This window comes from Sinocyclocheilus grahami, unplaced genomic scaffold, assembly GCF_001515645.1.
Source record: "Sinocyclocheilus grahami isolate Dianchi unplaced genomic scaffold, SAMN03320097.WGS_v1.1 scaffold106.1, whole genome shotgun sequence".
In the NCBI taxonomy this organism is placed as follows: Eukaryota; Metazoa; Chordata; class Actinopteri; order Cypriniformes; family Cyprinidae; genus Sinocyclocheilus; species Sinocyclocheilus grahami.
This window is the reverse complement of record NW_015505285.1, coordinates 43,685-57,455: the sequence shown is the minus strand read 5'-3', so window position 1 is coordinate 57,455 and position 13,771 is coordinate 43,685. Positions and strand designations below refer to the sequence as shown.

General features: G+C 40.3%; 1 protein-coding gene across 1 annotated transcript in view; it reads left to right on the top strand.

Moving 5' to 3' along the window:
- The window catches only part of brf1a (BRF1 general transcription factor IIIB subunit a), a 39,374-nt gene extending 37,124 nt beyond the window's left edge, over positions 1 to 2,250 (top strand). Inside the window, exon 17 of the mRNA XM_016276694.1 lies at positions 2,235 to 2,250. Coding sequence (XP_016132180.1) covers positions 2,235 to 2,250 — 16 coding nt within the window. The remainder of the gene's footprint in view (positions 1 to 2,234) is intronic.
- The last annotated feature ends 11,521 nt before the right edge of the window (positions 2,251 to 13,771 follow it).

The following is a 13,771-nucleotide window of genomic DNA, read 5'->3' as shown; positions in this document are numbered from 1 at the left end:
TCAGTATTCGACGTTTTTTGTTTACAATATCAAAACATTATCTATGCTTTTGTAACTGCAGGTTAAAGCATCCCATGTTCCTCTGAGCTGCATTAAACAGTGTGACATCTAAATGTCACTTCAGATGCAACTTGTTTCCTCTGCATTGTAAAGATTAATTTTGTTGATATTTATACCATTTGTTTGGTAACAGCCCAAATGTCTCATTATTCTAATTGACAAATTATATGCAATAATTTGACTCAAAAAGATGAGGCACACTTTAAGAAAAAATGGCTTTATAAATGTAAAAATGCTTTTAAAATGTAAAATATATATATATTTAAGCTTATTGGTAGATTAATTTCTATTACTGATGTGACCACCACAGAATATCAAAAACTTCATACATCGTTAGATCCACATAGCAGCTCATATACATCGACTTGACTGAAAAACTGGGAAATGCTGTTGGCTGTTGTGTGACGGCAATTTAACCTATTACACAAACAAATGTTTATTATGAGGTTGAGTTCAGTTATTTATTAGTCAGTTACTTATTGACACTTTTATTTCCATATTGAATAAATTACGCTTCCATATCGCGTTTGAATACAGTATAGCATTGTACCCATATAGCCGTGATTTAAAGCTTTCTCTGGCATTTTCAAAGGCACGTAAAAACAGATCCACTCCTATTGATACGCCCTGATTTTTATTCGTTTGCCCACATCCCTTTTTTCCTATAACCAACTCAGCTGTTTTTCTTCTCTATGCTAACTATAGACCTACGGAAACCAATGGCAGGGTACAAGACTTTATATCATTTCAAATTAGAAAATTTTGTGTTTTCACCATTTTGCAGTGTTTAAACAATGTGCATCTCCTAGACAGAGTCTGCCTTCATTTCATTAATCATTGAAATAGTTGGGTTAAAGAAAATTGTAAGCTTTACTTCAGCTTAGTAACAGCAAGCAGTCTAATAAAATTAGCCTATTATGCTATAATGCTTTCTGCTTTGACGTTTTGCATGCTGCATTAGTCAAGCATGTCATGCAGATCACATGTTTTTGTGGTTTTACTGGTGAATCTGTCCTGTTGATGCTGGTTTCTGCCGCTAATATAGCATCTTGTTATAACCACAAATAATATTATGGTATTACCATGGCTTTTGGTGCTCAAAAAAGATAGATTCATTATGTCGCTCTCCATTTTTTCAGATCTCTGCTGCTGTGATGGTAATACCATGGTATTTTTGAAGTACCATGTAAAAACTGTGGTGTATGAACAGTTTAATCATTCAGGACCACAGTACATATCTAAGTACTGTTGTATTGTCATCTGATAAAGCAATACTTCTCATAGTAGTATAATCTGCTAGATAAGATAAGAAATCCTCATCAAAACTGTAAATTCCCATATGTGTGAATTTTGAATGCAGAGTTGTTAGATCAGTTTTTTTGGAAAAGCTAACTAGGATCTCACTCATGACTCTCAGATGGAAAATCCCTAGAGCTTTGTGGGTGAGGCTGCAAGAGTCAAAGGTTCTTATGTTTGTTTCTCTCTCCTTTTTTTTATATCCTTATACCCTTTTGTGCACTTGAGTACAGGGCAGGTCTGTTAAGAATAGCCCAGTCTGGGCTAAATTAACCATGGGTGTGTGTTAGAGAGAGAGAAAGTCCCATGCATATGGTCAGTCAGAATAGCCCCCTTCTGCTCTATATTTAGTCTCTTAATGCTGGTATGGAACACATTAAAGTTTAGAGCACATATTTTAAAGTGAGGCCCCACTGCGACCCACTCCCTGGTACCCTCCTTTTTGGAGAAGATGTGTGTGTTGTACTACCCTGTACTAATTTCCATTCATGCTGTTATTCTTTGGCTGAGTGCTCTTCTAGGTTGTCATTAGTCATGGATATATTCTCTCTTTAAGGAGAGGCTCTTGGTGGCCCTTCACAGAAAATGTGCTCCACCTTCAGTTTGTCTCTGACACAGTGAGGCCAATATCATGGAACAATGAGCAACTCTCTCTTTTTTTTCTCTGTCTCTCTCTTTGAGTGGCCAGTTTTATCTGTGTGTAGTGTTTTTCTCATTGAATGAATTCTTGAAGTGAACAGGATAGATCTGTTGAATCATTCATTCTGAAAGTAGCTTTTATGTTTTGTTTTTTTTCTGAATGGAAAGGTGAGCAATCTGAACATCCTTTTAAAAGCCTTTACACTGTTACCATGCCAATCTCACTCTATCTTTCTCAGTTTTTCTCTCTCATAACAGCCTACAGTCTTTACTGAATGGAGTCTACCTGAACGGGAGTGTCTGCATTATTCAGTGACTTGCCGTTTACAGCTCAAAGATGACCTTTCCTTCCTTTTTCATTTTTGTATTCATTCATTTATAGACTCATTCTGAAGGTGAGCAATATAGCTAAAATTAATATTGTTTTTATGTACTGAACAATATTTAACATATAAAATATATAATGAATATTCTTCTGAAAGATATAATACATATTTAATGTATAAAGTATATAATTAATGTTGTTCTGAAAAACATCTGGAAAGGTAGGTGTGTGTGTGTGTGTGTGTGTAATTTTATGCAAGACTGTAACAATACATAAATAGTAAAAAAACAATATTTACATGTGTTTTTAAAAACATAATAAATGAAACATCACACAGAGGCTTTCATGAACATTTTTGACAAACTAATCATTGAATTAGAGTTCACTGAAATGGACAGTTTAATTTATAGAACTCTGATTAGGAAACAAAATGGCTAAATAAGCACATTTTAATCTTATTTTTGTATTGCCAGCAAAGTCATTGAAAATGCACTTTGACTATTCAATATATTTCACAACCCTAACTCAATGTTTTTTTTTCAAGGTCTCTTAAGAGGTTTCCAGTGCTATTTCAGCTGAACCTGAATTTATCACAGAAATTCAAATTAGTGTAGTTCACTGTGTGTGTGTGTGTGTGTGTATGCATGATGTTCTGCTGACAGTAAAGCCATTGTATTCCGTTCAGTCCACCCTCTGTGACACACTGAGGTATTGTGTAGTGTTATGCACGGACACACACACACGGACATGCAACCTCCCTTTTCTGCCTCTCTACTGTTTTTTTACAGCATATTCCCGACATCCCGCAATTACCTGAACATCTACCCATCTGCTGGTCTGTTCGTCCCTCCGTGCTTCTGAACCTTAAATTTAATAAGTCTCTCACTTTCTCTCTTTGTCGTCCATAAACAGCCTGTATAATTGCCCCCTGCTGTTTTAACCCCCTCTCCCTCGCTCTCCTCCCACCTTTTCTGGTCATTTTCTTGTCCTCTCAAGTACCCACAGCTCAGCATTTATACAGCACCATGGAGATTACAAAAAGTGTTAGTGTTTGTGTGAGACAGTGTTCATTTTTTGGCTGGAATGAAAAGGTTTTCATTAGAGATGGAGGTAAGGCTTTGTGAGAACCTGAGATGGATTCTGCTCATTTTTGCAGTCCCCCGTTCCTTTGTTCTTCCAACACTTCCTCTGTATCCATACATAAGACCATCTCATGTTAGACATTCACACCTGGAGTGCCAGAAATCGCCATCTCACACCATCACACATCTGGTAATTAAACAATCTCCTCTCTCGCTCTCTCAGACTCTCTTCCCGGTTTTCTTCCTTTCTTTCTCTTGCTTCCGTCTCACTTCTTCTGAGGATCTTTCTGCTGTTGGCTCGAAGTTTCTTTCTTAATCAGCTTATACTTGCAGAAAACCTGCATCTCTAGAGAGAGAGGGACAGAGAGGGAGAAGTGAGTTGTCTGCTGTCTGTAAGATCAAAGAAAGTTGGGGTTTTCTTAAGGCTGAATTGACCCAAAAATGAGAGGAAGTTTTCGTCATCCTTGAGGAAAAGAGAGACCCTTATCTTTGCCTGGAACTAAAGCATGCTTCTGAGATGAAGACACCTACTTCTTAGGCAATGTTTGCTCATGCTTTCGTGCACTCAGCGGTAATAGTGTCAGGCTGGTGTCATCCACCTTCAGCGCAATCAAATAAATGCCCCTGTTGACATCAGCCATTTAGTCATACACTGAGAGCAGCGTGATGCAGAAGGTCAGAAGTAAATGCTGAACGTTTTTTAATGTTCTGTAAGGAAGCAATGGAGTCATTACAACCACAAACCAGAGACTTTGGAATGAGGTCATTCGCACATCATTACTAATGATGAGAGGATAAAAATAGATATGAAACAGTATTACAACCTCACAGTATTATTCTCAAATCTTTTTGATTTTGAAAAAAGAAAATTAGAACTATTGAAGGTACTCAACATACTCCTAAGGTTAAGAGTATAATTCTGAAAAGCACCAAGGTAGCGGTATATATCACAGTTTTGAATAACTGTCACAAAGAAGCACAATATTATTGTATTGTGACCCAGATATCAATGTACCGCATCAGCAGGTCCCTGATTCCCACCCCTAATCATTATTGTTGTGCTCTGTGTTTGAATAATTGACCCACTCAGTGGTGTGAACAGTTTATCAGCCCTTGACGCACATGTGAATTTGTGTGTGTGTGTGGAACAGACTGTTTCTCAGGAATAGAATGTTGTCACTGTGTTTTGGCTTTGACTGCTTGTTTTCATGCCAAATAGCGCACCACTCCCCATCCCAGAATGCACTGTAGCATCAATAGGACACTCGCATGCTGGGCTGTGAAGGACTGTCATCCATGCATGCCTGTCTTACTGACTGAGAATCTGAAGGAATCTATCCATCTATTTATCTATCGTTCTATCCGTCATTCTGTCGTTCTATCAATCATTTTATTTATCATTGTTTAATGTTCTATCTATCGCTCTATCCTTCTATCGATCTATATATTGTTTTATATTTGTATCCATCTTTCTATCTTTTCATTGTTCTATCAATGATCTATCTATCATTTTATCCTCCTTTCTTTCTATCCATCTTTCTATCGTTCTGTCCATCTTTTCATCCTTCTTTCTATCATCCTATTCATTTTTATATCCTTCTTTCTATCATTCTAAATCCCAGAGCTGCTTTTGAAAAATAAGTCATGTTCTCTTAATGGTTTTGTCTATATGTCTTTTCCCTGTCTCTCACTCTCTGTCTTGCTGAGGTGTGACCTGGAAGCGATCAGTAATATCATGGTCAACAAACCACTTGGAAGTGGTTTTGGCACTGAGGGCAGGTGCTAAAGTACTGCTGGAAAAGGAAATCAGCATCTCCATAAAGCTTGTCAGCAGATGGAAGCATAGAGTGCTCCAGAATCTCCTGGTAGACAGCTGCATTGACTTTGGACTTGATAAAACACAATAGACCAACACCAGCAGACGTCACGGCACCCCAAATCATCACTGACTTCAGAAACTTCACATTGGACTTCAAGCTGCTTGGATTCTGTGCCTCTCCAGTCTTTCTACAGACCTTGATTTAAAAATGAAATGCTAAATTTACTTTCATCTGAAAAGAGGACTTTGGACCACTGAGCAACAGTCCAGTTCTTTTTCTCCTTAGCACAGGTAAGTTGTTTCTGTTTCAGAAGTGGCTTGGTAGCCCTTTTCCTGAAGACGTCTGAGTGTGGTGACTCTTGATGCACTGACTTCAGTCCACTCCTTGTGAAGCTCTCCCAAGTGTTTGAATCAGCTTTGCTTGACAGTATTCTCAAGCTTGTGGTCATCCCTGTTGCTTGTGCACCTTTTCCTATACCCAATTTCTTCCTTCCAGTCAACTTTGCATTTAATATGCTTTGATACAGCTCTCTGTGAACAGCCACCCCTTTCAGTAATGACCTTCTGTGACTTACCCTCTCTGTGGAGGGTGTCAATGATTGTGTTCTGGACCATTGCCAAGTCTTCCCCATTATTGGGGTTTCAAAGAACAAGAGATGCCTGGAATTATACTGTAGGGATGCTCATTTAATGAAACTCAAATATAAATGTTCTAATATTTTGAGATACTGGATTTTTGACTTTCATGAGCTATAACCTCTAATCATCTAAATTAAAACAAAAAAAACTTTTGAAATGTTTTACTTTACATGTAATGAATCTAGAATATATGAAAGTTTCACTTTTTGAAATAAGTTAAACTATTTGGAAATGCTAGCCGTTTTTCTGACGCTGAAGCATTTTCTTCCTTTTCTGAAAGGGCATCATGTTCTCATGAGAACGGACAACACTACAGTTGTGGCTTACATAAACCGACAGGGAGGTCTCAGATCCCTTTCTTTGCACACGTTAGCACGCAAACTGATTTTATGGAGCAATGCCAATCTTTTATCCCTGAGAGCGACGCACATACAGGGTGTCATGAACCAGGGTGCAGATCTGCTGTCCAGGGGCAATCCCCTCTACGGGGAGTGGAAATTGGACCAGGAAGTGGTCGAACAGATTTGGAGCATATATGGCAGAGCGACAGTGGATCTGTTCGCGTCCCACGACAATGCTCAGTGTCCTCTGTTCTTCTCTCTGAAAGATCAGAGCGCGCCTCTGGGGATAGATGCGCTGGCGCACAAATGGCCTCACACTCTCCTTTACGCGTTCCCACCGATAGCGTTAATATCCCCAACACTCTATAGAGTGAGGGAGGAGGGACTGAAATTGATATTAATAGCTCCGAGGTGGCCAGGGAAATATTGGCTAGCGGAGATCATACATATGCTGTACGAAGACCCGTGGTCTTCTGGATTTTTCATCCTCATCCAGAACGCCTGGCACTATGGGCCTGGCCTGTGAGTGGTTCAATTTAAATACAACCGGTCTATCTGGCGGCGTTATTAGAACCATACAAAATGCTAGAGCTTCATCGACTAGGTCTCTGTATGAATGCAAATGGGGCGTGTTTGAGCGCTGGTGCGCCACTAAACATGAGATTCCCTTTCAGTGTTCAGTGGCAGTTGTTCTATCATTTCTTCAGGATTTGATAGACCAAGGGAAAGCATTTTCAACAATAAAAGTGTTTCTGGCTGCTATATCCGCTTGTCATATTGGTTTTGATAACAAAACCGTGGGACAGCATCCTTTGGTATGCAGGTTCATGAAGGGTGAGCGCCGCGCTTTGCCAGTTTCAAAACCGCTTTCCCCCTCATGGGATTTGGGATTGGTGCTTGATGCTCTTTCTATGTCCCCATTTGAGCCGTTAGACAAGGTTGATTTCAAAATATTGTCATTTAAGACGGCACTGCTGTTAGCTTTGGCTTCGGCAAAACGCGTAAGCGAGATTGACGCGCTTTCAGTGCATTCAGCGTGTTTGCGGTTCATGTCTGGGGATGCAGGGGTAGTTCTGAAACCTAATCCTGCATTCATGCCCAAAATAGTTAATGCTATCATTCCTCTTGAGTTAAGAGCCTTCTATCCACCACCTTTTGCTTCATCAGAACAGCAAAAGTTAAACGTTATGTCTGCCAGCCAATTGGGGCTGGCGTAATGTAATAGGGCTTCTAGGAATACGCGGAAGGGGCATATCCCATAGTGAGACACCTCACTTAATGCTATCAGTTTCTAGAGCCTTTTTAAAAAAAAATTATTATTATTATTAAATTATCTACTGGTCTGGTGAATTTTCCAGTTGAGCTAGTTAAGTTTTTGTTTAATGTCAGTATAATGGTTAAATGGTACTTTGATTAGAATACAATTATTTTTTATTTGATGGTTGCTGTTTTTCTGATTTATTATGGAGACATGGAAATCAATCCAAATGAGAATACTTGAAAAATGTATTCCAGATAAATGCTGTTAAAGTGTCATTGGCTTGATCTTATCACTGTTAAATATTTTGAACATTTACAAAATGCAATATATATATATATATATACAGTGGGGCAAAAAAGTATTTAGTCAGCCACCAATTGTGCAAGTTCTCCCACTTAAAAAGATGAGAGAGGATTATAGATTGATAGTTTAGTATTGGTCTGTTAATTAGTGTTTTAATTGTACTACTTATATCTAAATTATCAGTATGGGAAAGTTAGTGTTCTTTGAGAACATTTTACTTTATTTATAGTTTGTTCCCTCCCAGACCAAAAGATGAGCAAAATATTTTTTTTCCTTCTGTTAGAAAAGTATTTGAAGTTTCTTCTGTCAGTCATGCACGATACACACAACAGATAATACTGATGCAAAACCAAACCATTTTAAATCTGATAAAGGTGGCAAACCTAATAACTAAAAGTACAGGTAACAGGGTAACCATCTTAAAATGTTAGAAAATATATATAAAAAATACTAACTTTAGCTGGGTTTATTTAGCTCAAGTTGGACTGCAACCTCAACCTTTGAATTCTGATTCAAATATAGACCAAACTTCTGTATTGGCATCAACAATTGATAAATACTTGTTGATGTCTTGGTTAATTCTTGCATGTATAATAAAAATCTTTAGTATGCAATTCATCAGGATTTTTAAAAATGGACAGATTTACAGTTTTATCTTGGTCTTAAAGTTTAATCAGATCTTGCTCTGTAGATCATTAGAGCCAGTGTCATTTGGAGTCAATTGGTTTGGTCTTGAAACAGTAATAGTGACAATAAAACCGACTCAAAGCAGTGTTCCATAAACCTAAACAGTATTTATGGACAAATAAATAGAGTAAGCATTACGTCGTCTTTTTCTTTCAGTGTGATCACTGTATATGTATTTTTATTTTTTGTCTGCCGGTTATAATCTCTATAGTTATAGTCTGCTGTCTATCAGAGTCCTTCAACACTATGACCTTATACAGGCTATCTTCACTGCCAGTGGGTAAAGCTTTCTGGGAAATAAGGCAATGAAAGAGTTGAGCATCTGTTTTTAGGTTCATGAGCTCAAGGCTGTTATGTTTTGGATGGCATAAAAACATGAGCAGTAGTAATTGTAAGATCCCACTGGATGAGACCCTAGAAGACCTCTCTCTCATCTCTGCAGGGCAAGGGCTGCTGGGAGTTGAAGTTCTTAAGGTCATCTGTATTTACTGGATGTGATGGAGGGGTATTTGCTAGCCTTCAAGGCTAGTAAAAGCTCTGAGAGGAAGGGAACTCTGTAACAACAACAAAACTGGTAAACATATTCAAACTTGTAACATATTCTCTTTTGTTTTACCTGTTGAGATACAGAGATTACACAGTTTCTCTGTGTATTTAAATATTCAGCCTCTGATCCTAATGGTATTTAATGGTTCTGCATCCTTTGGGAGGAAAAGTATCTCTGAAGCTTCGATAAGTATCCACACAGACCCTGAGTGAAATGAACACGGTCAACTCACCACCTCTTCACAGTTCTGTCTTTCTCATGAGCTCTTTTTCACTGCTCTGGAACCTATTACAGTATTACTCTGACCTTTCACTGTCACACATGAGAAATAAACAGCGCTGATCTTCGATCAGGCCTGATGGAACAGTTTGTGGGTTCATCTTTTGAAGCATGTGAGAGAGAAAGGATTTCCCGAGATCGTGAGAAAGGTGAGAAAATGAGCCGAGAGGGAATATTGACTGGCTTTGCTAATGAGGGGATTTTTTTGCAAGGCTGTTTAGGAATGTAATAGTGATATCCATTCAACGCCAGCACACACAGATAACAGTTCCTGTAGACAAAAAAGGAGGAAAGGGCAAACCAATCTGTAAGTTACCTCTAAGTCTAGAATGGCGAGTATATACAATATACCGTATTGACCCGAATATAAGACGATGTTTTTTTCTTGGAAATGCATCTGAAAAAACGCGGTCGTCTTATATTCAGGGTCTAGACTTTGACATGCCAATAATACACCCACAACAATAGGTGGCGCCAAATACGCATAAAACGAGTGTGCCATGAAATACGTAATGTAATGCGTGTTGTAAAGATCGTGAGTAAAAACGTACAGCTGCATGAGTCGTGACTGTCACGTTAGCCTGATGGGACCAAACTCCCTTTGTGATTTTAAAACGTAAGACAATACCCAGATTTGAAGACTACAGTAAGATTTAACTTCTACTGTTAATACGATTTTGGTAGGCTACTATTAGATGGATAGCCTAAATGTCCTAATTCAGATGGGCTACCTGTTTTTTTAATGGTATATCAAAAAGTGTATATATTTTAAATGTGATTGTTGGTACATTTGACCAGTTTTTACCATACTTTCAAAACAAAAATTAAAATAGGAAAAATATGCAATATGAAAATAATTGAAGACAAAATGTGTTTTACTGAGAAAAAACAAGATTTGGTGTTTAAAAAGCCTTTTTCCAAAAGGTACATCTGGAAAAAGGGGGGTCGTCTTATATTCGGGCCAATACGGTATATGTGTCTGGGGTTACTTTTTGTACATAGAAATTGACACAAGAGGGCAGTGTTGTGCAGCGCTAGTGACTCCTGCTGGTCAAAATTGTGTAAATGCAACAAAAACTCAGGCTAAAAATGGATAAAAACCCATTGCATATTGAAAGCATAATACATTAAATGCAATAAAAACCATAAAATACTATTTAATATTAAGTGTCTGTATAACGTGGTTTTACATTTTTTTTATATTTATTTGCGAGGCTTGTTTTGTTTGTTTTTTTGGAGAGTTTGTATATAGAGGCCAGTAAGAGACTACTCATCCTTTTAATTACACAAATGTCTCGTTATAATGTGTACAAATTGATGAAACTGATCCGAGATCAGGTAAAAACCATAAACGCTGGTTCAATGGTTCGCCGCTGGGGGCGATCTCAATGAACTCGCATGATTCACTGGTTCACAGAGATCGCCCCCCAGCGGCGAACCATTGAAATTTCGAAACGTTTCGAAACAGTTATGATGTAATGAATAGGGTTGGGAATCAAAAATCGATTCCGATTCCAGAATCGGATACTTAAGGCCCGTTCACACCAAGAACGATAACTATAAAGATAACGATATTAGTGTCCACACCAGCGAACGATGTCGTCTGTTTATTCTAAGCGCATGCGCGTCTGCCGCTTTAAATTCTCGAGCTCGTTACAACTGGATGGATTCTGATTGGCTGTCAATGTTTTTATTGTTCATCAGCTGGAAAAAAAATCGTTCTGAAAGTGACTCCAACGATATCGTTTCTCTGTGCCTTTATCGTTATAGTTGTGGTGTGGACTCTGCTATTCTTTAATATTGAAAACGATTTTTAGAACTATATCTTTGTCACTATTTTTATAGTTATTGTCCTTGGTGTGAACGGGCCTTTAAGGTCAGGAATCGGATACTTGTCAAATTAAAATTAAAATTCCGCCTATCGATTCTTGTCACGAATCCAGTTCATGGATTTCCGTCCAATTACCACCAGAGGTCGCTCTTCCATTTTTATGACTCTCTCACTACACAGACTTTCACATGTCACCCCGGACTACATTTCCCAGCAGCCATTTCAATAATCACACGTTCACCTGAAACCAATCACACACACTATATAACACCCACTCAGATCCTGTTCAAACTGCTGAGTATTGTTTAAGCATTTATGCAGTTTAGAGTAGCTACTTTACGGAGCCAGTTCCTTGTCCTTGTTTAAGTTTTTAGTTCTAGTATCCTTAGTCTAGTCAAAGTCTTGCCTTGCCTGTTTTCTGATCTTCTGCCTGTCTTGGATTAACCCTTTGCCTTGCTGTTGCGGAGAAACACGACCCCACACTCACTCGTGTAATGGCAGCAACAACAGAGCCTGATCGCAAAATGGCGGACACAACAGCGCCCCGTTATGTCACAGCTGCCAATCTTGAATCAAGTCAAGTCACAGTTGATCGTCATGAGTCAAGTCAAGTCACAACTGATCTTCCTGAGTCAAATCTAGTCACAACTGATCTTCCAGAGTCACATCACGTCTCAACTGTTCATCCAGAGTCACGTCACATTACACCTGATCATCCAGAGTCACGTCACATCACAGCTGATCATCCAGAGTCACGTCACATCACAACTGATCATCCAGAGTCTTGTCACATCACAGCTGATCATCCAGAGTCTTGTCGCTTCCTATCTGTTGCACCCAGATCTTCGAGGTCAGTTTTTCAGTCTCCCAGACTGGCATCCAGCATGGAGGATCCACCGCTGGTGTCAGCACATGCAGCTAGTATCCCTAAACCAGCGCTCTCAGACCTTTCTGTTCCTGAACTGATTCCCCTGTCTGTAGCGATTCCCACATTGGGGATCGCCTTATGGTGTATTTGGGCTGCATACACCACCACTGAAGCTCTAAAAACGACGGCGCCCACTATGATGTCTTCAGAGGTGGCAGCTGAGTTGCAGATCCTTCCGAAGTAGGCCGTCTGTGAACTTTCTGCCTTTCCTGTCACGGCTATGGAGGCTGCCTGTGAACTCTCTGCCTGTCCTGTCACGTCTATGGAGGCCGTCTGTGAACTCTCTGCCTGTCCTGTCACGGCTATGGAGGCCGTCTGTGAACTCTCTGCCTGTCCTGTCACGGCTATGGAGGCCGTCTGTGAACTCTCTTCCTGTCCTATTATGGCTATGGAGGCCATTTATGAACTTTCGCCCTGCTCTGAACCAGCCGAGGAGGCCATTTATGAACTCATGTCCTGCTCTGAGTTGGCCAAAGAGGCCATCTTAGAACTCCCAACCATGCCTGTAACAACCACAGAGACAGTACATGGACTTTAGTTTTTGCCCCGATTCAGCCAAGGGATTTCTCTGGGAGCTCTCAGCCCAGTCTGTTACGACCGAGGCCTTAAATGCACATTTTCCCTGCTCTGTTAGCCCTGTTATGGCCATAGGGGCCGTTAACTAACCTTTTGTCTGCCCTGCTAGCCCTGTCAGAAGCCCAGAGACCATTAATAAACTGTCTGTCTGTCTAAATCTTGCTAATGAATCTGTTCCTGAATCATCTACCAGTCCCGTTTCCCTACATGAGTCTGATGTTGAACCATCTGTCTGTGCAGATTCTATTAATGTCTGTTTAGTTTCAGTCACTGAAGTGTCTCCCAGTCCAGTTTCTGTTAATCCATCTGATTTTGAACTGTCTATCTGTCTGGATTCTGCTTTTGAGTGTGGTTTTGAGCTGTCGTTCTTGCCAGTTTCTATCAATAAGTCTAATTTTGAACAATCTGTCTGTCTGGTTGCAACTAATGAGTCTGATTCTAAGCCATCTGTCTGTTCAGTTTCAAACAATGAGCTTGAGTTTGAACATTCTGTCCACCCAATTCCAGCCAATGCAGTTGATTATGAACTGTCTATCTGTTCAGTTGTCTCCAGGGAAACTATGGATTAACTTTTTGCCTTCCCTGCCTCAGTCTTTAATGCCATAGATGCACTGTCTTGTCTTTTGTGTCTCAGTTTTCCCTAGGCCCCTGTCTCTGCCATGGGTCCTGGCTCCATCTGTTCCGCCCTGGTGGTCTTCTGCTATGTCTGCTCTGCCCTGGTGGTCTTCTGCTCCACAATGGAGGTTTTCTGTTTTACTCTGGTGGTCTTCTGCTCCAGCCTGGTGGTCTCCTGCTCTGTCTCCTCCTCCGTGGAGGTCTTCTGCTCCGACCTGGTGGTCTTCTGCTCCGCCATGGGGACCTTCAGACCCGTCTGCTCTGCTGTGGTGGTCCTCAGCTCCATCTGCATCGCCGGCTCCATCCTGGTTATCTGCTCCGCCCTGGCTTCCTGCTTTGCTGGTCCTGCCTTGCTGCCCTGCTCTGGTCCCCAGTCCCCAGTCTCTCCACTTCCATGTGGACCTGGCCCTCCGTCCCTCCCCCTGTTCCACCTCCGCTCTACTGCCCTCCTGGATTGCATTGTGTTGGAAGCGTCTGGAAGCCGCTCTTTGGGGGGGGGGGGGGTGCTAGCGTGAACGCGCTCTATTGGCCTCCGGCCTCTAC